The 26,267-nt window shown below is 41.2% G+C and overlaps 1 protein-coding gene across 3 annotated transcripts in view; it reads right to left on the bottom strand.

Annotated features, from left to right (window-relative positions):
* Positions 1-26,267, bottom strand: part of JMJD1C (jumonji domain containing 1C) — a 165,760-nt gene that overhangs the window by 15,870 nt on the left and 123,623 nt on the right. For 2 of the 3 annotated variants that reach the window (XM_064464738.1, XM_064464740.1), the window contains 11 exons: positions 23,711-23,816; positions 18,731-18,855; positions 17,337-17,480; positions 17,032-17,218; positions 15,273-16,945; positions 11,982-12,154; positions 9,440-11,649; positions 6,268-6,469; positions 4,314-4,528; positions 3,164-3,316; positions 213-302 (listed from right to left, as the gene is read on the bottom strand). In XM_064464738.1, coding sequence (XP_064320808.1) covers positions 213-302; positions 3,164-3,316; positions 4,314-4,528; positions 6,268-6,469; positions 9,440-11,649; positions 11,982-12,154; positions 15,273-16,945; positions 17,032-17,218; positions 17,337-17,480; positions 18,731-18,855; positions 23,711-23,816 — 5,278 coding nt within the window. The remainder of the gene's footprint in view (positions 1-212; positions 303-3,163; positions 3,317-4,313; positions 4,529-6,267; positions 6,470-9,439; positions 11,650-11,981; positions 12,155-15,272; positions 16,946-17,031; positions 17,219-17,336; positions 17,481-18,730; positions 18,856-23,710; positions 23,817-26,267) is intronic. The other variant, XM_064464739.1, reaches the window with a different exon arrangement.

Below are 26,267 nucleotides of genomic sequence, written 5' to 3'. Positions count from 1 at the left end.
ACCCCTTCAGACATCTGTCAGCGCACTCCTCTCTCTCCTCATCATCTGTGCCCCTTGCTGTTAACTGCTCAGAATCCCTTGCCTTCCTGTGATGATTTGACACAATTTGCAGGTTTTTAAATGGAAAATGAGAAGTTTCAAGAAACAACTCTAGCCTCTCTTTCATAGAAAGACCTGGGAAAACCCACATCCTCCTTGTTCACAAGTCTTACCAGAGCCTGGAATAATCTGTGTTGGCATCAGGTGTTTGTGATCATGAGGCTGTCCCTTCACGCACTTCATCCAGGCATATAATTCCTTATCTGCAAAATAACATTGCCAACTCTTTTACTTCACTTACAGTGGTACACAGAGCGAGCTAACTAACATTTTTCAGGTTTGTTTTAGTTAGAAATGGTTCTCTACACATACTGCACGTCTTCTGTCCCAGTATCCTGTGTGACAAAATTTTGCGTACAACAGCTACTATTCACAATAAGGAAAAGAATAGAGTTTTAACAATACTGGAATCTGAAATGGCAGCACCTGTAGCACATACCCTTGCCAATAACCTCGAAGTTTTGAAGTATATTCCCTTTATCACATGTAGAGAGTTGCCAATTTATCGTAAGCCGAAATCCTGTACAGTGGCAGTTGAGGCAGTGAGACCCCACCCTTGATGAATGCTAACACTGAAAAGAGACACCATTAGGCTGTGGCTGTACAACCAATTTAATTTGACAAAATCCATGCTCCAACTAAAAGGGGCTGTCTTCAACCAGAGAGGGCCAAACAATTCAAAAAGATTAATTTTTAACTTAATTACTTCTCTGATTTGGCCTACCATGTAGCTGCACTGATGTTACTGAGCATAAAAGAGAGGGAAGTTGCATCATGGATTTATGTCAGATTAAAGCAACCATGAAACCTCAGGTCTGTATGTACTGTACGTATCATTTATGGCAGCAGAGGGGGCCTAACTGGCAGGAGAAAGAGGCTTTCTATGAAGTTTCAGGAAGAACGTCCCTGCCAGAAAAGCATGCAGCGTGAAGACAAGACAGAGGAAGGACGACAGCAAAAAAATGTCTGGCCAAGCAACAGGTCACAAAATCTGCTATGTGATTTTGGGGCAGAAATACAAATGCAATTTCTCCCTCAACCCCGAGTCTTGTATCTTATCCACTGAACTGCTAGTTTGAAGAGACTCTACAGATCTTTTTACTAGTTTGGTCAGCTCTAGCAATGTAAACTAAGGGTACATTAAAGGAAGCATTTGGCACATTTAAAGCGTTATTTTCTTGCACTGTAATAGATATACAACATACCAAATGTTCTTCTCGGATAAATATTAGATTTGTAAGCTATTTTGTAGTTTTTCTAACACCTAAAACATCAAAATATGTAACTGGGCATGAACATAAATCAAATGAAAAAAACAAAACAGCATATATCTAGTTGAAGTATTTTACCACTGAAATGCCATAACATGGCATTCCACTTGATGGTGCCATGAACTGTCTAAAGGTAACAATGGACGCACATTCATTCATTCATGTAGTAATGACAGATGTCACCGATAAATACCTGAATACGGGATATTTAAACCTGTAACATTCCTGCTGAAGCAGCGGGAAACCAGTGTATTCTCTGTTACGTTTAGCAACTGTAAAAACAACTACCAGTTCCAGGAAAAATGGTGTAATATAAAGTGCTATTATATAGAGGTGGGTGGGTCGTTCTGAGCCTTGTAAGAGAATGCCAAAGGACAGAGATAGTTCACACAAATCCTATAGAATCATTAGAAATAAAGTTGCAGAGAGGGAACCTATCGTTCTTCTGCTTTTGCATGTAATGTTGTGATGAACAGTAAGGAGAGAGTCTTCCCTGTTAGAAGACTGAAAAGAAGCCTGCCTCTGTACACTGCTTTTTTTAAGCTTTGAAGACATTTTACTAAAATTTTCCTGGCTGGTTAACACACACCCTATAAAAAGCCTCTGACTGCATGTTCCCACTAGGGTAAATAATGTTCGGCGTATATCCCAAGCCACGTCAGATGGATGCATACACATGCACACACACACAGACTTCAGCCAGTTAAGAGCTGCTGAAGCAGCCTCCAGCATTAAAGCACTAACAACTGTTCTTGGTGTTGGAAAACACGGATGTTAGTTCCCTAGAAGCTTTGGGCTTTGATGGAAGACTCTATGTACACTTCATAACCACAGTGTAGGAGGCTCTCACTGCAAGCCAAGGACAAAGTGGATGAGTCTATTTATTAAAGATTTGCCATCTAACAGTTAAACTTTATTTTACTAACGTTTCACATCTGTGACATTATGCTGCTATGACAAACATGGAAATGCTTTTCAAAACAGCTTTGTACTTGAATCAGTTCCTGGCGCAGTATCTGACCGCAGGACTGTGCCAGGGCACAACGCCTGCCACCCAGGGGACGGCAGCCCCTTGCACAAGCAGCCTGAGTGCCAATGTCACAGCCGAGGGCTGAGTGACCAGATCAACCTCCCAAGCCGTTCCTCCTTTCAACTGCACCAGGCTGGGTCACTCAGAAATCATAGGTTTGCACGTCAGCCCTGTTATACTTCACTACAGACTAAACCACGCACCTCCATTAAAGCACAGGAATTAAACAGAATATGTGTGCAGGCTGCTGGATTGTGAAACCTCCATTAACACTCATTTTAAATACTATGTGAAGTATTTTTCTCCATCTCACTTTTTTATTTAATAATAAAAAAGTAGGCTGCTACGTCAATATGACAAACCATGTACTTCTGAAGGGTGGGCTCCAGAAAGCACTCAAATCAAGGCAAGCTTAACGGCAATGAGTTACCATGAAGCAGGGAGGTGTAATGGAGGGCCAGCCTCCCAGCTGAAGAACAAGATTTAACCTTGAGGGGCAAGGCCCAAGCAATCTGAGGCAATCCACACAAGAAGACTGAAAAGTGGACCAAGACCTAAAATAGCCCCCACAGCAGTTGCTTTCTGAATGACTGATTCTACATCTACTGACAAAAAAGGAGGTGAAAAAAGATCTAAGAGAAACCAAAACACACAGGCAGCAATTTAATACTTTACAGAAAGGCAGTTACACTAGTGGATCAGCAGCTCTGGAACAAATGAGAATAAACAGCATATACAATACTCTAGTTCATAAAGAACTGACCTCTGGAACTTTTTCTTTCCTTTGCCTTGTAACAGTCTAGGCAGACCACAAATCCACATTTTTGGCAGACCCAGTGAATGTTAAATAATGTGGCTTCACACGCATCACACATCTCACGGACTCCTCTCACTGCTCTCTTCCATGCAATTTTGGCTGAAATACAAAATAAGCAGAATAAAAGGACTAAAATTTAAATGCAAAGCACAGAATGAATGGTCTTTATAGATGAAGCATTTGTAATTTCCCCCTCAGACACCACTGGATGTGGGGCGAGGAAAGTGATCCTTCAGAAACAGACCATCATCATCTACCCCCCCTTAGCTGCGTTACACAGCACCCCCATCGGTGTTAGTATCAATACACTACAAAGAAATTAAAGCATCCAAAAAACACAGACTGAAGTAATACAGAAAGAATATTCCTGCTCAACACGAGCGAATTGCAAGTACAAAGAACTTCTTCAACATATACTTTTAACCCCATGCAATGGCAAGAGCTGGGTCTTTCACCTGATTGCCTATGAACATGTTTAATCTCAAGGGCAGCCAAACTGGTGAGTCAGATTGGTTAAAGTTGGCAGGACAGGAGGGATGTGCCTGTCCCGGAGATCTGGCTAGTACTTCTGCTTTCTGCCCCACCTCTTCCTTGTATTGCCTGGAATTAGCAGAGCCACCTGCCCATTTAAAGCCTGCACCCACCTGCTGAGGGCCAGAGGGACGGACTAACTGTGCCTTTGGTGGGGAGGAGGTGACAGTGTTCGCACACAGTCTGCGGGGCCCATGCTGTCACATTATTCTCCTTTGTTTTGGGAAGGAGACACATCAGAAACGCAATGTCTGTTGGCAGGAGTGAGTACCTGGCTCGCTGCGGGCCTTGGCTTGGAGCTGGCTGCTCTGGCCAAAGAGCCGGAGGCCAAGCTGGGAACGGAGGCTGCTCCAACCCCAACAGCAGCCTGGCCCTGGCCCAGCGCAGGGAGGGGGAACAGGCTGGCTTACTGAGGAAGGTCCCTGCCCCTTCCCGACATACCGTCTTACAAAATAGCCTAGGAAAATCCAACTCAACAGGCCAGTGAAGTGAGCTACTCGAAAGGAAGCAATGGGTCACGATGAATGCAAACACTTGAGTAAAACTGCATTTGAGATTTCCTTACCGTCTTTTTTCACCCAGGACATGGCTGTTTTCTCAGATGTTACTAACTGACAAAATTTATCACCTATGATATCTAGAATGTATTTAGAGGTCTCTAGGTCCAGTTCATCATCTTCATAGTTTTCATGTGTCCATAAACTCAGTGCTTCATCATCATACTGGTCAGGAGAGGAGAAACCATCTATCCTAACTACTCCATTCTTACTAAAAGATAACCTAAAAATGAAAACAGGTAGTTTAACTGCATATATCATTATATTATTTGACTTAGAGTTTACTTCCTAATTTACCTTACTGCTTATGTCTTAAAACAAGTAAGTTTTCTTCAACTTCTTTAGCATCCTGCTATATTTTTTATTTTAAAAATAAATCCTACTGCCAAAAATGCTTTTAAAGTAAGGAACCAACTAAAATTAACCTTTTAGGCACTCTTTGCATTCAGTTTACTCATCTTCTCTCTCTGTAACTTTGATTACTGTTTCAAAATTGCAGACAGGAAAATTCTCCTCTTTTTTTGCCAACGTTTGGTTCCACCTATTCCTCACCTTCAATTTTTGGAGGGTCTGTAACAGCAATCACTCAGTCTGACTCATATTTTACAGATCTTTCTATCGTATGGCTCTCATACTCAGAAAGCAGGAGTTTGAACATTATATTTAAGTCCTTCTAGGCAGAACAAATCACTAATACAAGAAAACGTATCTGCTGACTTCTGACCTTCAAAATAACTAAAGGCTTTCCTGTTATCCTACCCAATACCATTCCACTACCCTGCCTATGTTTAGCCTTTTTTTTAAGCAGTAACAATTATTCCATCTTGCATAATACAGGATAATTAATTATACATATGTGATTATTTTAGCAGTTAAGGATTATTGTAACAGTTAAGCAACACCAGTAAAATAGTTCTGAATTCAGAACCGAGTGCCAAAAATGAATCTCAGATGTGTAATAACAAATTATGAGTTTTCATCAGTGACTTCCAACAGTAGTGCAGACTTCATTTACAATTCAAGCTCTACTATCTAAACACAAAGAAAATAATTAAACTGCTGTAAAATTTACCACAATATATTAAAAACATTCCAATTTTAAAATTCCATAACTGTGCTTTAAAACGCTGGCAAAACTTTATCACTGATGTTCTCCTTTATACAGGAGAAAAAAACCCCAAAACTCCAACACTGCCACATTAGGAAGCAAGTATTCTTAGGCAGAGGGTATTCCGAGTTCAACCTTGAAACGATTCCTGTAGGATGACCAAGTCTTGTAACTAAAGCTTCATTATAAAAAATTAAACCCAATCTAGGGAACAGTTTCCTGTCCAACGAGTTGGGTCCTGACAACAGCAGAACTGACAACACAGCCCACATGCAAATTAAAGCCTTTTTGTTCTGTCTTGGTAACTGTTCTGTCTGTACCACGTACTCTGCACTGCATCCTGGGAAATTTTATTCCTGACTTGTGAGTTTTCCTTGATTGGCCATTAATTGTGAAAAAGGAGGTCACAACTCCTCTGTCCTCAGAAAACTCCCAGCAAACCCTCAGAACACCCTGAGCAGCATTCCCACCGTATACTGGCATAAGAACAATTATGAATTAGTGCAACTCTGCGGTTGTACAACTTGTCCGGAATAACTGAAGCTTGCCTTTTGAAAATCCCACTTCAAATATCAGACTCCTGTGTAATGGTGATATGCTGTATTTTCTGCTTGCCTAAGGTACACTGGGCAGCTGTTCTGATGTCTTTGCTGTAAAGCTTTAAACAGCAATGAAGTCAATCCACAAAAGAAATAAGAAATACAAATGTAAATACTGTTAAATTAGACAGTGTCTTTTATCATGCAGACTGACTGAGCTAGAAAAATCAGACAAGCTTTCAAGCATGCAAGTCCTTTGTCAGTATTGTTTTTAAAAGTTAAAACTCCACATTGTCAGGAAATAGCTGTACTTACCGCCGAAAGTAGTAAAATCTACAAAATACTGGTGAGTGAGTTGGTTCTTCTCCTTTCTTACTTCTTATTAACCTACATTCTCTGCATTTTTGCAAATTTGGTCCTATTTCAGAGCAAGAATCATCCTGCAAAAAGGACTCTCCTGTTTGCTTCAGCTTCTTTACTTTGCGCCAATCTTTTAACACTGAGCGAGGTATACCAGCTGCAAAAGTAAAGAGTTTCAGATGAGGTACTGGGAGCCCTTATTTGCAGAACCCAGTCAGATCAGTGTTCAACATTTCTGAAAGTACATTTGTTACCTGCATAACGTATTTCATTATTACATCCATTTGTCTGCCTGTCAGCACCAATGTTTAAAAAAGCATAGCTACCAATTAGACTTACACAGGCAGGAGCACAGTTAACTACCTGCTGAGCTACCAGGAATACCTAGGACACTATATTTTCCTCTTACCATGTGTATAATTCACTAGATATTCCACTAAAACCATCTTGAGAACCTCCTTCTTACAAAACAAGCAAAGAAATACAATACCCCAAGAAAGAGAGGTTTGCATTCTGTTTCAGGTGAAGATGCATGCAAAAAAGGCAAAAATGTAATGAATGAAAGCAGAGCTTAAAAAAAAAAATCCTACTTCTTCAACATCTATTTTTGCTGAGGGTTACAGATACAATTACAGAAGAGCAGCTCTATTCACATGTAACTCATCTGAACGTAATGTAAAATATCCAGCAGAAGGAAGAACAGAAACCATTCACTCTGTCAAGTTTGTTGCTTTTGCAAGGCTAAGCAGTAGAATTCTATTTTCGATACGAACGTCAGCAGATCTGACACAGAGTAACACAAGGAGCAAAAATACCAAGTCATATGCGCAATTTTCACATACACATTTTGAAACTGAACCATGTTGTTATTTAAACAGGCTTTCATTTTAATGACTTTTAAAAGTGGCACCAGTTTTCATCTGCAGACAGATAGGAGTATCTGTCATTTCATCTACCACTACTCTTGAAACTTCATGTCCTGTAAACTGGGACCCAATGTAGAACAACAGAGGGGTCAGGGCCCTAACTTTGGACTTGGTACCTGGGTTCAGTCCTGTATTTTGCCAGAGGTGACTTGTGCAAACTTTGCAAGTGACAGACTGCCTACGCCTCAGTTCATGTCCTACAAAATGCACACCCAGCTCATTTGAGGAGCGTGATGGTAACTGGATTAAAACTTGAGAGCAGAAAAAGCCCAAGTACAGGTTTGCTAGTCCAAAACGTTTTCTGCCTTGGAACCAGAGATCCTGGGAGTCATCTGGGAGCTGCTAGAATTCAAGATCTGTGGGCAGGAACTTGGAAGACCCCCAGTGCTTGCAGGACTGTAAAATGCCTCGCTTTGCAGGAGGGAGCCTTGCAGCCTGGAGCTCTGAGCACTCTGGCTAGCACACAGGCTCCCGGGGCTTTCCGAAACGGTGTCAGGACAAAGCAGTTTTCAAGCCTGGCAGTATCCAGATACCACCCACGTTGCAAAACTGCCACCGAGCCCCAGATCCTGAAGCAGAGTAATCTTCAGCTGCCTATGGGGAGCCCAGGCAGCCATCCATGGGGACATGTACTTTCTTGAAAACTCCTCCAGTTTGATTATGTTTTTTTATAAATCTTTGTGGAAATTCCTTTTTGTAAGAAAATCTCTGACCAGCGTGCTCTCAGAAATTGTAACAAAGCTCCCCCAAGATAAACTGATAAGGATATCAGAAACACCCATCTATTTAATGGGTCAAGCAGGAAAAACAGACTCAAAGACCCCAGGTCTGTTGAGATTTCTGAGAGAGGATGGCAAGCACAAGAAGCTGCAATCACGGGACAGGCCCAACCCATTAATGTGCAGGATACAGGCTGTGCAACTCACAACAGAACGTAATACCAACTGCTACCCATTTCCCAACCTAAGCTCCATGAAACAGTTCAGTAATGTATTATCATATATCGCTTTCATACTCAGATGCCACTAGCCAAAACAAGAAATTACTGCCTTCCCTTAACTCAGGTAAGTGATCCTTCTACAACAAACCAACAAAAGTATCTTATGCAACAACACAAGGGTCATAAAGACCTAACATGTTACACGTAGATATTTACAGTTCACTTTAAGAAGTGAAACCAAGGACTTTACAGACACATTATCCTTGATCTTCCCTTTAGCTGGGGGTGTGGGGGTAACACTACTATTGCTGGACCCAAGCCAGAATACCTCAGACAGACTCAACACTTCCAGGTGCCTAAGTTGTACTGGGTGCAAGTACTCAGATACCAGAAGAGTGACTTTATACACCAGGCAGTGAAAGTCAGAGAATGTAATTACAGGGAACAGCACTCATTTTCGTACTACCTGTACTTAAAAATTCTTGCAAAAAGTAATTTAATGGTAGGCTTTCTTATATACAACCAGAACAAAGACAAAAGAATAGTCCTTGGAGAAGAATAAATTGGGATTAAAAAAAAAAGCAAGTTCTTAAATAAAATCCCTCATGTTGGCAGACCAGTTTCTCTTTTCAGACAAATCTAGTTACAATCAGCTACATGCTACAGCATTACATTTAAATTGAAATTTGTATTTCCCTAAATTTCTTTATTCCTTGAACAAGAGGGATGTGAACACCATGTAATACACATGCTAGTTAGGAGTGTGAAATGACTCTCTCTCTCAAACCTTTCATTAAATTAACCAAATCATAACAGAGTGGCATCAGGCTCTCAAGGAACTGCCTCTGGCTTCCTGATCAAAGGATGAATTAAAGTTCAACAATAGTGAATCTCTCCCTCCAGTAGCGCTCTAAAAATAAATGCATTATATATTTTATTTTTTTTAAATGTCTTTCTCTTTCAATACAAGTGGCACAAATATATGCACCAGTCTGTTGAATTCTGATGGACAGCATAAACCAGTTTGTTTACTGCTAATTTTTAGGCCAAGAACCAGTTTGTTAACACGTATATACAAAATGCTGAATTTCTTAAACCAGGATATTTCAAATGGCCTCAAGACAGATAAATCTGGACCTACTCATTTACACAAGCATGCTTTTTAACTCTTTTCTCAGCTATCGTGCATGACAAACCCTCCAGGATTAACACTGTCAGACTTCACATTAGTCTCTCTTTCAAATCACATTAATATACTCACTGCTGTTACTGCCGCTCTGTAACTTCAGCTTGCTTTTTTCTTTGGCACTCCTGCTAAGAACACCATTCGGTTTTACTTCTTCCTCTGTATCACCCTTTTTTTTCTGCAAATCATTCTGTTTCTTTTTGTAAGTTGGCTTGGGCTGCCGTTTAGTCCTTTGCTCTGACTTGCTCTCGCTTTCATCAGAGTCTCCGCTTTCAGAGCCAGACTCATAAGTTCTTTTTGCTTTTCTCCTAGGGTGCTTATCTTCCTTCACAAACTTATCTGCCAAGATTTTACTATCTATGTTATTTTGCAAATCATTTGATGTAGAAGCTATTAAATTGACAGTACATGGCTTAATAATTTCTGAAACACTGTTCCCTGAATTCTCTTTTTTATTAGTGTTTTTATCTTCCTCCGAATGCCTTGTTAGCCAAGCCTTTTTCAGTTTAGTGTGGTAGTTTGGCTGACTCGTCTGGGAAGTTTGCCCACTGCCTACAGAGTTCGCTTTGTTTATTGTATTACAGACGATAGCACTGTCTAGGGAGAGAGAGGTTGAAAACGTCTGATTTTTCACAGAGTTGGACTCGGTCTCACTGGTGTTACTACTTTTAAACTGAGCTGCAGCCAAGGCTGCCTTGTGCTTTTTCAAATGGACAAAGTCGGTGGAGGTGGAGAATCCCGAGCTGGGCTGAGCAGTGCTGCCTGTCTTGCCAGCGGCGGGTGTAACCGGAGCTGGAGTGCTGACCTTGCATTCCTGGGTCTGCGCCACCGCCTGACTTGCCGCTCTCGAGGCAGTACACTCCAGCGGCGCGCAGGCCAAGACCGTGTTCGATAAGGAGTAAGTCACTTCTGAACTACCCCAGCTTGACACGCTGGTAGTTGTTGCTGCTGATGCAGTGACATCCGTTTTGGTACTGCAGATCATAGTTGTGGTAGGGGTGACAGCACGAGGAATGCTGCCTTGTGAGACAGCTGGAAATTTCTTTTCATACTGTGTGCGAGCACCGTCTGAGTTCATATTTGGCAGAATGATTCTTCCAGTCTCCCTGGCTTCCGCTGTTTTCAGGCAATCTGCTTGATTTGTCACAGCTGAAGATCTCTCACTAACTCGATCTTTGGAAGCAGGCTGCATTACTGGTACGCTATCGTATTTCGTGCTAGAAGGAGGACGCACAATAACAGATGCTGTAGCGGACTGTGACTTTCCACTCATTCTTTCAACATGCCAATCCACTTTTTCGTTATTTGGGGCATTATTGGACTTCCATATTTCTGATAAGTTCTGTTCAGAAGTGCCCTTGTAAACGGTCTGAGCTTCCTTAGGCTCAGGTACTAAGGTTGGTGGTTTCTGCAACTCCTGTATTTTGCCACCACCAGCATTAACAGGTTGAACGGGGGTTAGAGTCGGAGGTGAAAGGCTGCTATAGCTGCTTTCCTTCTTCTCCAGGTTCTGGTGCACAGGGGGGTGAAACACGGGGGCTCTATGCAAGGCAGGCATACTCCGGAGTGTATTCGAAGACGAGATTGACAACTGAGTAGGACTCCTGCTGTCACTTCTAAAAGAATTTACAGAGTGAGATTGCACTGACTGTGAAAGCTGCTCGGGTATCTTGCTCGCAGAGCCTTCACTCTCTGGTTGGTGCTTAATTAAAGGTGGAGGTTTTGAAAGAGAAGAAATGTATGAGGGGAGAGACTGAGGACTAGCTGCTGTTGATGGACAATTAGTTTGCTTATCAACATATGCACTTGAAGCTTCCTTTGATGGGTATGATCTTGGCGGTTCATTTACTACACTGTTAGACAAGGTGGTGAAATAGTTACTCTGCGGCAAACTCTGTGGAACCGAATGCTTCATTTTATACAGTTCTGACACAGAGCGTTCGGCGTCTTTGTCATATTTTACTGAATGGCTTTTGGGACTTGAAGATAAGGACGTTACTCTGGAATAGTTCTCTCTCTCTCCCTCCAGTGCCTTAATTTTAGCTGTAAAAGGAGCAACCTCAATACTTTCTTGGAGTATCCGTCTGTGTTCTTCTTTGTATTTGCTCAGTCGCTCCCCAGTCTCCTGCGGTGGCCTTGGCAGCTGGTTCAACATTGGATCTGCAAAGTGTCTGTGCATATGGCTCTCCTTTGCTGTCTGTGTTCTGCTTTGCTCTAGCTCCGTCTTTACTGGTGCAGTTGTAACAGAACGTAAAGGTTCAATAAACGCTTTCCTCTCCAGTTCTCTGAAAAAAGTTAAGCGTACATACACAGGTTAGTCTGAATGCAGCGCAACATGGTAAACAGAAGACCTTTCTTCCCGCACTCCGAACAAAGTTATCTATTAACACAAAATAAACTTTTCTTTATATTAAGTACAATTTTCAGAAGTCTTCAGATGACTCAGGAACTCAAATACCTTTCCAGGTCAACAGGTCAGAGTCTGTTTTGCAGCAGACTGACAACCTTTTCTCTACCACAGGCACCCACACTTACAAAACAAACTAAAAGGAAGCTAGAAGACAACATCAGCTGCTGAAACGTTCCCTTCTCACACAGAGTTGAACAGCAAACTTACTCTTTGTGATGCTCTACAATACTTTTGGACAACGGCGGGCTGGAATGCGTTGTCAGTTTGAGAGGCCGAAGGGGATCTGCACTGGATGGTCGCACAGGAATGTGACTCAGTAAACCAAGGCCGTCAGCTGAGGTCACCGGGGTGGGCTGGTGTAACCACGGGCTAGGAGTATTCTGTTAACACCAACCAAAACAAAACGAAATCAGATTTTAAAATAATCATGGGACCACAAGAGTCACCGTATCAAGTCCAACCAACAATCAAAGAGAATTAACGCATTTCAGCATCAAACCATACATCGTAAATATAATTTAATGCTTTAAGTCACTTTTTGATTAACTGGAACAGCTGATTATACTTCCCCTGGACTTGCAGCACACAAAATAATTTTACACATTTCTGAAGCATTCTTAAAATCGTTTAATTGTCAAATATTCAGCATGAATAGTTAATTCTAGAACAGCATCTCAAGCTCATCAAAATTAGCAAACCAATGATAGTCTGATAGCACTTAACCTCAGCTACTAGTAGAGAGACCATTAGCTCTTCAATGCCTTGCAAGAAGTATTTCTTTCAAAAGACAAATATGTTTAGTGTTTCTGGCAAACAATTTCATCTCCAGCTTTATAACAAATCTCAATATAAGGGATAGAAGTATCTCTTTTCTGGATGGTTCCTCTCCTCCCCTCCAACCAAATGATTAAGTATGATAATCCTAATTAATCCCCTTTATTTTGCCAGGCATTTTTATTTGGCGTAATTTCAACAGCAGTACACTATTAAAACCATAAATGTACATGCCTGCCATACTTTGCAGCATGGCAAACACATGGTGTGCACAATTTTGTGCTGTGTACCTAAATACTCAAAAGGTGGGCAATAGCAACCTCCTCCTTTACACACGCCGTGGCGATAATTTATGAAACTGCTTTTTCATTGACTACTTAGGTACGTTTCTATTTTTGTATTTTCTCTGAAACTTTTGGTAACAACTCTGCAGAAAAGACCAAGAGCAGCTCTCCATCCCTCTCCACTTTCCCTCTCTCCTCTGAAACCTGCTTATAAGAAACATGTGCAGAGGAGTAGAAAGGCAGGGCACTCAGCTGAAGAGGTGCTCAAGTGCTAGGGACAAGCCAAGAAGGGACTAGGACAAGAGTGAGCAGAGCTCTCAGGCACACCCCAAAGCCTCTCCATGCTGCTCCAACCCTGACTCCTGGAACTGCCCAGAACTTCTTCCCCTCCTCTGCTCCTCACCAGTCCATCCCCCTCCTTTCTCCACAGTCCTGGTGACTCCCAGTTGAGAACTGCTACAGCAGAAGGGGAGCCAAGAGCTCTCATGACACATGCACGCAGCACAGAATAGATTTGCAGGTGCTGCAACTTTGGAGTTCTGATTTCTATACTTTTGAATATTTAAAGCAACCACTTGGGTTTGCACTAACAGTTTTAGCACACGTTTCCTAGGCCAGGAGTTCCCACGCTGTGGTGAGTTCCCACGAATAGCCTGTAAGCTGTATTAAAGTATTATGCAAAAAAACCCCGTCACCTTCTCCCTAGAGGAGCTGGGGAACATCTGCCTGAGGACCAAGCATTGCCCAAACAGCTTCACGACTCCACCTGCAACCATCTACAGCCCAGCCCAAAGACAGGAGCTGCCACAGCCACCTGCGGACAGCAGGAAACAAGGTGGGCTTGGGGGCACACTGCCTTCAGCACACAGACATGGCTCAGCCCTGAGCCGAGTGTGGCTGCTCCTGCTATTACAGCTGAAACACAGACCCCCTTCTGTGATCGTGGCATCCATGCAAACTGACTTTGGAAACGCCCATTCTGAGTTTCTAAGATGTATTTTAAAAGGGCCTCCAGTGCGAGAGCCAGAAGACAAGTCACCACAAGACAACTGCCACATATCAACATAATTAAAAAGCTACGTGCCTGAAGTATGCAGGGCTGCATACTTCAGGCAGCCAAAGTGAAAACAGAGTCTATCTAAGTTCTTCAAAATGGACTTCAGCATAGGGTGGAGCAGGCAGCAACATGAAAAGATAAATCCACCTATGGTTTTCTCTTAGGCTTTTCTTCTCTGCTGCATTTGACTTTATCATATTTCAGATCAAACTGACTTCATATTACAAGGCCAACTCAAACTGGCTGTTTGAGAAAGACTTAGCCACAATGGTTTGGCTTTTCTCAAGAATGAAGCTGAGGAAGAATAGCTTTCCCCATGATGAAAAAGAAAAAAAATCTCTATAACCATTCAGAAACTCCAAGCTTTGACGCAAAGGCTTACAATTTGGCAGAAGGACCACTGTCAGCGCCATGCCTTTTGTGGTCCCTGTGAAAATCTGCCCAAATTAGGCCAAGTTGTAAGCCTCTAAAAATCAGTATGCGCATGCTCAGTGGAGGTTTGATTGAAGCTGGAAGTAAAGTTCTCCAAAGTTTCTGTCTGCGCTACACATGCTTCATCTTACACTGTTCCTCTAAGGTGCCTGCAATAAGCATGCCATATCCCAAGCCTGCAGGAGCTGAGACGACTTTTCCTGTAATTGCCATGTCTGCCTGCCAAACACCGCTGCCGCACTGGGCGCTATGCTGAAAAACACAGACCATTTCTTCCGAGATTTCAGTGGTTATACACAGCACACAGACAGAAGAATCACCCTGACTTGAATAAAGAGGAGTAGAAATCAGATGGGAAGGCAGAGATGTCTGTCAATAGGAACAGAAGGGGAGAAAAAGATATGCCAAGAGAGGGTACACAGATCGGTGTAAAGACAAGAGAAATGGGTGTACAGTGCAAGAAAGGTTTATAAATGCTGGAGTATTTCTTTTCAGAACTTCACACTGGATTTAGGATTCCTTCTGTCTCAGCCTTTCTCCGTTATTTAGCAAGCATACATGAAAGTTCACTATAAAGACAATTGTCCTATCTCTCCTGGTATTTAGCTTCCCTAATGGTTTTCATAGTTTGAGGTATAAAATATTCAACCAGTGCGCTCGAGGTTCCAAACCAGCTGGTTGACCTCACTTGGACATCAACTAAAACCAAACGTTTTGTCTTACTTTAAAATACTTAGGAAATCAGGGTCTGGAAGGACTTCCTACTCAAGTCCACTGTGAGACAGCGGCTACTACTGGATTTCCACTCCTAGTCAGTTCTGTGCCTACTCAAAAAACCCACTGTCAATGCATACTCGATGTGATACTAACTACTGAGTCTGTACCTAGAAAACCACTACTGGAAGACACGAGCCCGGCTAAGTCAGTCATTAAGAAATGAGCACAACTTACCCTTCTCAAGGAAGCCTCCGCGTTAACAGGAGTTTCTGGGTGGACCCATTTGGAGGAGGGCAGACCGAGTCCTGAGTAAGCATGTGTTCCATTTGGATACTGCCAAATAATTGGATAAAGCCCTAGCTGATTATAGGAAGCAGAAGGATGAGCTTGTCCAAGAAGATGTGGAGACTGGTGTTGTAACATCTGTTGCTGCTGCTGGTGTGCTAATGCCAAATGGCTTAAGCTGCTAGCATGAGCAGTCTCTAGTCGCGGATGGCCACCCAGCAAGGAGGCAGCAGGCACTCCGGGTAACACTGCAGGAAGTAGATGAGGGTGATGAACAGAATGGTGAGATGCGGTACTAAGGGGGTGAGTGTTAATAGCGGACATGGGAGCCTGAGCTGAAGACCCAGCTAGCAGATGGGATGAACCAGTTAATGCAGGATGATGAGCGTTTGGATTTAAACAGGTTCGGTGGGATGAGGAATGCAGAGGATAATTATGCTGATGCAAGTAAGGTGAAATGTGATTAGTTCCTGTTTCTTGTCCAATCAGAGTGGGGTCCCTGTACACTGTGAAATGTTCATTCTTGTCAATGATAAGAGGACTTTTAGTAGCTTCTAGAGCACTAACTCTAGCTGGAACCGGATGGAAACTAGACCTAGGCAAATCATGATCAGTTTTATTGGCTGACCTTGTTAATCCAGTAGCGTGGCTGTTTTGGGAACTAACCTTAGACTTCACAGTATCGGAAGACTGGGTGAATTTAGGCTTAACATCAGGTGACTTTGTTTTAGGATGATCAACTGAAGCACTAGGTTTTGACTTCACAGAATCGGGGACTGGACTTTGTTTATGCAGTTTACTCTCTTCTGCTAGAGAAGCTACATTTAACGAAGACATAAACGAGCCATACTGCACTTTTTCTTTTTCAGGATTTAAGTGTTCATTTACTGATAACGTTTTCACAACCCCAGGTTGTATCAAATCCGTTTTAACAACACTGCTAACCCAACTTTGATCAGCTTCCTGTTTTCTTGCTTCAAGGAAATTTGCATTTGCGAACTGCTGTTTTAAATCGCTGCTGTGAGATTCTATTTTCTGAACCGTTTGCAAACCAAAGGTACTTGCAGCATTATCCTGGCTCTCCTTTTCAGAGTTGTTTTCATTAGTAATGTCAACAACGCATTTTGGAGTAGGAGGCCTGGGTACAAACTGGTCATTTTTTAATTCCGCAGTATGTTGTTTTTCTGCATTGCACTCTTGAACGTGTGGATCCTTGGCATTCTGCTCATAAGGTGTTGGCTGCTCTGCTGCATGGAGTGAAGATTTTTCCTGCTGATCTAAGAAGGATGACTTCAGTCTTTCTGTCTCCTCATGTTTTTTATCCTCCTGTATTTCATCCCATGGAGACCGTCTATCTGTTAGTGTCTGTTCTACTCCCTCAATAGTTTGGGATTTTCCTTCTTCTCCATTTATCTTTGAAGTGTTCTTGCTTTTTAACTCATTTTCCGAATTTTGCTCTGAGGATGAGTCTGTTAATCTTTTATTTGAAATTTCCGAGTCACTGCTCTCAGAGTAATCTGAGATATTGTCTGTCCGCAGCCTCTTCATATTTAGTTTTTTTTCATCCTCTTCAGGTTTTCTTCTTTTACTAAGGAAGTGTTTATTTTTGTTTTTAGGGTTTTCTGTAAAACATAAAAACATGTCTATCACATTTTCAGTCTAACACAATTTTAAGAAGTTCTCCCTCCCTTTCCAATAAGTGCTTTACCTCCTCGACCTATATAATCATATCTTTCTTCTTTCATCTTCTCTTCATCAGGCATGCTGCTATCAGAGCCTTTCCTCTTATTTGGCCGAGTATTCCTCTGTTGCTGGTGTGAATTCTGTTTTGGTGCTGCAGTTTGGGTATTCATTGCTGGTCTGGGACTATTTGCTTGTGCACGCGTATAATGACCCTGAAAATAATTTTGTGATTACTGGACTTGAATGCAACTTTAATTAGTGACTTTAAATATTTATTTTTAATATTCGCAATATACAATAATACTTAGGTAAAAAGATAAATGTATCTACGTGGACTGTGTTGCTGTTCTGGTTGGAACGAGACCGTCGGCGTGAAGTGATGCCAATATTTTCACCTTTCAACAAAGAGTGAACAACATCATCTAGAAAGGTCATCTGAACCATAGAAGGATCAACATTCTGAGGTTCTAACACCTGGTTTATTAAAAAAAAGAAAAAATAATAATCAGCAGATGTTCAGACACTGCCTAATCTGTATTTTCTATATTCACCAGTCTATTTTGTGTGCTAAAGGCTAATCAGAGAAAAGCCTACTTAACCCTGGCAAGAAGAACTGACATATGACTCTCGACAAAGGCTGGGAATAGACCAAAACCGAAGCAAATATGTCTTTACATATCACTGTAAAAATACCCTTTTTTAAAAAAAAAGTGCCCCACCACCACTTCCTTCCCCTTCACTGACCTGCAAACCTGAAATTAAAAGACACTGAACTCTTCATGGAGTAACTGTTAAGTAGCAATTACAATATACAAACACTTTGTAAAATCTATTTAATATACTAGAAAATGTACTGTAGCCGCACATTACAATATTGCTCCCAAAAAAAAGCAAAACTGCTGAAAAAAAGGAACCAAAATGACTGGAAAGAACTCCTCAAACTGGCAGAGTGTTACTAGTGAGAGATGGTATTTCAGAAAGAAGGAAATGCTAACCAGATCTTTAATCAATGTGACACAGAGTGAAAAAAATATTTGGGGAAAATTAATTAAAGCGAATTAAGGGAAAGAATGTATTTGAGCATTAGACTAGTCTTAAATCTTTATTGTCACACATGATTTTGTCCGTCAGTTCAAGGCAGACGGGTCATTCGCCATATTAACGTTGAGTCATTACTCTGGTCTCCTGAAATAGAATTTATTACTGCCACTAAAAATACTAGTATTCATTCTTTTTGTAACATCAACTTCAGAAACACAGCTAAAACCCACCAGAGTAAATATAAATTAGGGCTGCAGTAAATGCTTAATTCAAGAAATTGTGGAAGGTGGATATTTCAGTTGCTTGGAAGAAGTAATCGCTACTGCAGTACTAAAAGATTTCAGTGTTGAGAAAAGAAATTCTCAACAGAACTGACAGGGAAGACCAGTTCTTAAAACTGCATCGCTTCACTTCAAAGACTTCACTAGTCAAATAGCAACTGCAGAAGACAAGCAAAACTGTAGGACTGGTATTAATCATATCATTGCACAAACGTTCAGCTTCAGGATGGTTTTAACTGCTAGTCCAATGTAAAATCATGCTGTAGTTGCAGCACAGTAATAGGCTCGTCTTGCTGGAACTGAACAACTCGTTTATTTCAGAGTACCACAAAAAAAATTTTAAAACTCCCAACATGTAGTTTACTTGAAGCTTGTTATCTGTGTGTCACATATCAAACTTACCTGGTCATTCATAACAACCATAGTGCGGGTGAAGAGATCATGATGAGTAATGATACCAGTAAACCACTGGGTGGCAGAATCCTGTCTGTACACTCTCACCCTATAACCATTTAAGGAGTACGGACCTTTAGAAGGGGAAGAAATAAAAAAAATCCATTGAGAAATTCAGGAAAAAAAAAAGTAAAAATGGGTTTTCTTGGTTTTTTTAAGCTTCATAGCAAACATGTAGTGTGCATGGCACATAGAGAGCAAAGTACAGGCAATTCTGGCACAGCACTGCCTGTGGATTTTACTTTTATTCATCAGGAAGACATTTTGAAATGCAAATGGTACTTTTAAGTATGCTTTAAGGTCAATTATGCTAACATTTTCAACATACAATTTTCTTATCTAACTAAATCATTTTGCAACCATGATGACAAATGATGGGAAAATTCCTGCCTACAAACAGCAACCATAGAAAAGAAATCTGAAAGGCTAGAAAGTGGCAGCAGCAGGTTATACAGAAGCTATTTAACAGGCTAGTCACATGCCCAGATGCTTTGCTGGCGAAAAGATTTACATCTTGGTGGTTAGGCTCTGCATCTGCCAAGTCTTTCCCATAAGTGACCACAGAGTTTCTCTCCATTATAGCAGTTGGAAAGGCAGCTGAGTGATCCCGTCCCTGCTATGGCCACACAGAACACTTAAAACCACACATGCTATGAAGACTTTAGCTCCTTTTTTCAGATATATCAACTGCAAAGAAACCCCACACACTGGCCCTTTGCAAAGATTAGTTTCATTCACCTCCAGAAGCCCATGGTGGTAGGGAGATAGTATGATACAGTACTTATTTTACAGTTGGTTTCCAGACCCAGAAATTGAGATTCAACGACTTTATGCTTATTGCCCCATCTGATCACCAGGACCCTAAGTTTCATTGCACTTACTGTTTATACAGCATTTAGTATGGCCAAGCAATGTTGCCACCAAGTTCAGTTCCAACTGTGTGGGTTTCGCTACTTCCACAACCAAACCCCAGGTCAGGCATACAGGAACGAAAGGAAAACCAGTCAGTGACAACCTACAAAAAGCCTAACTGAAAAGATGTAAGAGTGCCTAGCTGCTCAACCGCAGAGGCAAAGCCAGAATTCCCCCACCTTTCCTAAAGATCATTTTTTTTCCAAACCCTGCCCAGTACATTAAGTAAGCTCAAACATCTGCAACAAAGAGACCTCGTAGGTGACAGCTTTCTCTAGTAAAATATCCATATTCACACGACTGGGTCCATTATACCCCCTGCACAAGAAAGTGTGTGATCATAAAGACTGTTTGCAACGTCAACACTTGAAAGATCAAGAGAAATGTAAAAGCAATAATAGTTTAGACATTTCCAAGTGGTCTTAGGGTTTAATTTTGGAACCTGAGCAAGGCCTTTTGAAGTATCTTATGTATTTGATTATCTAGGTTTTAAAACAGCTGGGAAACAAACAGAAACACCATACAGTGGCACCGTTCTTTCACCCACATCCACAACATTCACTGCACAACTGAAACCTCACAACCCAGCGAACCCTCTGAGCTACCAGCATCAACTCGTTCCCGGAGCACATTTCCAGCTGCACAGACAAGGGTCAGACGTGCGCCAGCACAGGCACTGCCAATCACCAATACATATGGGCAGAAAAAGCGGAAGAATCTACAAGCTTATGTCTCACATTCCTGATCTTGGACCAGACGGGGTTCCCGTGGGGACACATTTCCTGATGGCTTCTCTCCAACCCTTACTCCACATGCCCCTGCAAAACGCCTCCAGCTCAGCTCCCACACTTTCTGGCTGTCTGACCCAACCCAACATGTCTCAAACTTTTCATGGCTGTCCCAAAGCTCTGCCTTGTTCAGACAGTCTCAGTAAAATTTTGCCTGTGTCTCTTTGTGCAATTCCTATCCCAGCTCCTCCTCTCTTGCATCCTACTGTTAACTGCACAATGATCTTCAGTCTCTTGCATAACCAGAACCAGCCTCTCCCCTCTCCCCAGCTTCTTGTCTCATTTTAGCATTTACGATTCCAGGCCACTGGCTTCCAAGTCCTTTCCCAGTCTTCTCAGCTTACAAGCTCCATCCTCCCTTCTCCACCAGCTTCCAGCTTCTCTTACACTCTTCTGCACTGACACAGTGCCAATTTCTTTCCTCTTACTCCTTGTTCTAATCTGTGTCTGCCCTTCATCCCAACCGTTATACTATCTATTTTTAAAAGGGACTTTATCTACCTTTGAAAACAGGTGGGAGTGGTTCTTACATGCTGCTGGGGTGTCAGGAAGAAGGAGAAGGATTAAACTGCGGTCATACGACACAGGACAGCTCAGCTCCAGCCCAGCCCAGCCACAAGCAGCCATTACAGGAAAAGCCTGGCTTTGTCTCCAGTCCCTGGCTGAATCACACTCAGCTACACATTGTTGAAAAAGCCTGTGCAGTACTATCAGGAAATATCTTCAGGGCTGAAGCATACTCAGTGTTTCAAGAGGATTATTGTACATGCAGCCTCAGAGATTGTAGTGATAATAAATCTAATAGGAAGAAAAAATTCAAATATTTTAATTGTTAAGAATCTAAGATACTTTTCCTTCAGCTGGTTTTATTTGTCCCAAAAGCTTTCAACTTGGCTGAGTTTGGGAGGAGTTTGTTTTTTTTTAAAACAAGGAATAAACTACTTTCCTGCCAAACCTACAAGCTCCACTGCAAAGCATGCTGTTGTGACTGCCGCCCGAAGAAAAGGTCATGAGGGCCAATTTTTTTTTGTTTAGTCTCATTCTTGTAAATAATTGGACCAGTTTTGACTAAAATTCCCCCTCCTCAAATTGGCATGCTTCTTTTCAAACATTTGGAACCCGAATATTCATGTTTTTCTCCGACCCTCCTCTTTCTTCAGATAAACTGGATTTTAAGAGTGAAAGTCAAAGTAAAAAATACTAAGATAGGAGATGATGGCTTCAGCATCATGAGACGACAAGGAAAAGGCTGGATCCTAAAAATGCTGTAGAGGATACAGTATGAGAATATGGTAACAACCTTAATGCGTCTAGACAAGGCAGAAATGAAAATGTTGCTTAAATTGCAGGGAAGAGGAAAATGGTAATAATGGAGAAGGTGAAGAAAAGCAGAAAAGGGAGGGGAGGAGAAAGGAGGGATAACATGACTAGATTACAGCAGCTAGCACTGCTAGAGGCCGGTCCGTAAGCCACTGAAAGGTTTGTGCCAAACGCAGACTCTGTGACCAGGAGCATATTATGCCCCAAGAGACATGACAGCAGTCTGTGCCAGCTGACCACTGCCCTGCAGGGCTGAGGTGGTGGCAGTGCAAATGCCCTCGTGGATGGTGGCGTGTCACTGCCCAAGGAGGAGTGTCTCTCCTCAGGCCGCACTGCGTCACATCAGGTGAGCAAGTGGATTTGGACTGCAGCTTCTCAGACGTCTGCAAGGGCATTTGGATTAGATTCATCTCATCATCTCAAATACTCCTAAATTAGTGCACTTTTAAGCATCCAAACATCTGATTGAGAAATTATCAAATATTTTTTATATATATATATATATCTATAAAGACAAAAATATAGTTCCTGGAATGATGGGATGTAAATGAGTTGTCTGGGAGATGGGCTGGCAGTTTCATTGACATGACTATTTCATTATTGCTGGGGCTTTGCTCAAGTACTGATTCTGTACCAGTGTACACAGAGGCTTTCATAATTGTCTTATTATTGTTACTCCAATGAAATACAATAAACAAGCTCAATTTTACTTTCCTCTTCATATAGCCCTAATTTGATTTCACATCACCTCTCAATCCAGTTTTGGCTGCAGATTTCATCAACAGACTATTAACTCATGTTGTATCTGAGGATATGATGATAAAATGTAAAATGACTAACACTGACATACCAACTTACTATCTACACAATTCCGTGCATTGCTTTTTTCCAGCATCATTCTTCTCTGTGGCCCATAAGAATAATTACATCTAATGAAATCAAGAACTCCACAGAAGGACACAAGTTTTTTTACTGTAACTTCGATATTATACTTACCATATTCCTTAGGTCTTCTAATCTTACTTTTATCAAAGAAACCAGACAGCAAGCAAACCTCACTGCTGTCCTTATAATATCAGATTATTTACTGCTCCCCTCCCCATCTTAATTTACAGAATGACTGCTTAAGCTTTTTTGTCCTCAATTTGCTTTACTGCTTGCCTGGGGATTTTAACCCAGACCCCACAGAGGTTAGTTTCTGACCCTCATTGCTAGGAACGCCTCTGTAGAACTGGCTGTCACTTCTGCAGAAAGTTAATGAATACACTGCAAATGCATATAATACTTTTATTATCAGCAAGATTGAGCCAAAATAATTTATTCTAATTCACACCAGTTTTCATGTAACTTCTATCTACAGTGTAAAAATGACTTCATGCGTTTGCTGCAACCTTCCCGCATTGGAACTGGGTTACGAAATCGTAACTGATTTGAAAAGCACTTTTCAGTTGGGCGGCGAGGGTGTGGGGTGGGGATCTGAAAGTATTCTTCATCTGTGACAGAACTGTGAAGAACTACAAGCACAGATAGATATTGGAGAAGTTATCACACGTAATAGTTACACTAACAGAGCACAGAACAGTTTTAAACATGCTAAAAGGTGTATGGTTGCCATTCATACACACTTATTTTCACAACAAATTTTACAAAGTATCTACGTTCAGACTAATGATTCAGCTTTGGCCGTAACCACTCAGACATCAAACAGGTTAAGAACAGTCTGAAGAAGTCATGCACAGCTTCTTACAGTCTTGCTTTCTGGAATTAACAAATACATCCAAAAGATAACTTCCAAGTCAGAAATATATTCTCCATTATATCACAAATGCTATGGGATGAGCCCCATACAACTAATGGCCTTAAGCTAGCTAACACAGAATAAAAATAACACAATTTCCCACATAGTTACCTTGCATAAAAATCTCCTGAACCTTTTGTTCCTTTACCCAGGCTTTTACTTCCTCATGTAACTGCGGGTTATCCCTGAGAACTGGGTTTAGACTGTCTACGTCGTCCTAAAGTAGAGATTAAAAAAAGAACCATATGTTATGTTTACTTGTAACATTTCTGTTTATTTTCCCAGATGTATTTTAGAGCACAATATTAAGTAGTTTGATGCTAATTTTACTGATTGCCTACAAACCCCTGTGTTATTTTTAGAAAAAAACTTAAAAGCTCAACATAGTGCTACAAGTTATTTCATGGGAACATGGTATGTCAGATCCCACATGTGGCCAGACTTGTAAGCTATTAATAGGATCACACTTTCATAAATGCTGTCTTACTACAAGCTAAAATTGCCCTCTAAAGACTTCACTGTTTACAGGTATGCAGAAAGAGTTGTTGAAACAATGATTAAATAAATTTAAACAAACAACAAAAAAATCTGTCTTCCTTATCTGTAAAGCTTAATATGGACATATTGAGCATAAACATAGATATAAAAACCACAAAGATAATGCATAAGAGAAACAAACATTCTGAGCGAAACACCAGTACTGATTTTCAAATACAAAGGCCTTTGTTAATTCAGTATTTCAAATAACATGTGCTTTTTTATTTTTATTGTATTCATTTCTCCAGGAAAAGGTTCTTTTTCACTATTTGAGTAGGACATCATCTGTGAAATTAAGATGTATTTGGTGGCACTGTCCTAAAAAGTAAAAACTAGGCACAAAATCTGGTTTGCATCCTTAACTACATGGTTTAAATTATCATTCATCTCTAGACTTTTAAAATACCTATTTCTCTTTATTTCAGAGCAAACTTGCTATTTTTGCCTTTGAGGCTGTGGCAGAGAAATAAAGCTACACCGCAGCCTGGCGACTCCTCGTGCAGAAGACAGTCTTGGAAATCCGTGAGCTGCAGGAACATTCATTTGTGCTGAGAGAACTTCAGACAGCTAAAATAATCAGAGCGATTCTCCACATAGGAAATGTAAAATGTTTTATCAGTGCTGCAGCTGAGATCAAGTATTTCTTTCCTTTATCTCCAACAAGTTCCTTGATGTTTCACAATTCATCATTAAGAGCTCCAGCCATAGAATATAAAGATACAAGTAACACTCGGGGAATTGTGCATTGCTGCCAGGCCCTCAAGTGACATGAGCAATTTCTCTCTATTCATCTGGATGAGATTATTCCTGCTAACCCACTGATCACAGGATGCCTATTATTTCAGATTCAAAACTCACTTTCTGACACTTGAAGATTTGCTGTGCTCCGTTACGGAGAATGCATCAATGCTTCAGTTATTAAACAAAATTACTCTCTCTCCTTATGCTTTTGAAAAGGATATGGCCTTGGATCCAACAGGAATGGTCAAGATGACTGTTTTAATACATGTAAAGCGGAACAAAGTACAATGAAGGGCAAGATCAACAGGACCTCTACCACCAGGTTAAAAATACCAATGAGGCAAGGATGTTGCTAGCATTATCAGAGGTACAAGAGGGTCAACGCTACAATTTATTCAAGGATGGCAGACTATCAAAATGCTTCCTCTCCCGAGGCAATCTGAAAAGGGTATTAGCTGTTCTACTTTTCTGGGCAAATCCATTTTTGCATTGATCCCACATACAGAAGCAAAACCACCACTGGAAAGAGGGAATGATTTTCCAGGGGAACCCAACAGACCCTGGAACAGGAGCTCTGTGATGATCATTCATCTGTCCTCCTTCCCATGCACTCTCTTTCACAGCAGCTGCAAGAGTCCTGTACCAAAAATTTCCCCTCTCAGATCCACAAGCATTAGACCTAAACAACAGACTGAGGCACTGCAGTACTGGAAGTCAGGCTGACTTAAAAATGCAGTTAATATGCCAATCTCATATATTTTCAATAATTCCTCTAGTTCCACCTGTGAAAATTTTCTTCATGACTATACGCATTGATTAGGTACCATGAAGTCTGATCTGTTGTGAGCAACATTATTCTAGTTCGGTGAGCTCTTCATGCAAAGTTTTTGAGTCTTTATGTCATCTTGAGCCACTTTTGATCTGTTTCTGAAGGCAACACATACTGCTGCTTTTGTTTTTTAGATTTCACATCCTTCCTAAGCATCTTTGCCTTCTTTGAACTTGACACTGAAGATACTGGTGATCCTACAAACAGTACATTTGAACCTTTTTTGCTCTATCTCCTATTCATGTCCATGACATATCAGTACCCTGGACCGAGTGCCTGGTGTGAACACTTAGCAAAGGAGACTGTAAAGTCCATTTTGTACTTTTTTTCCCTGACTCTTGGAGAAAGATGAGCTCATCTCAAAGATGAGCTACAAAAGGCGCAAGGTGAGGTCAAAGATCCATCACACAAACTGCATGTGGCTCTGACTGGGATTATGGAGAGGGTATCAAAGAGAACCCAGAGTTTCTAAATACACACACACAAAGAATACACATTTAACATATAAATCACTGAACAAAAAAAAAGCAGCGTTTTGCTTCTAGACATGAACATGCTATA

This window comes from Phalacrocorax carbo, chromosome 13 (assembly GCF_963921805.1).
Source record: "Phalacrocorax carbo chromosome 13, bPhaCar2.1, whole genome shotgun sequence".
In the NCBI taxonomy this organism is placed as follows: Eukaryota; Metazoa; Chordata; class Aves; order Suliformes; family Phalacrocoracidae; genus Phalacrocorax; species Phalacrocorax carbo.
Note: the sequence above shows the minus strand (reverse complement) of the source record. Positions and strands in the feature narration are given on the sequence as shown.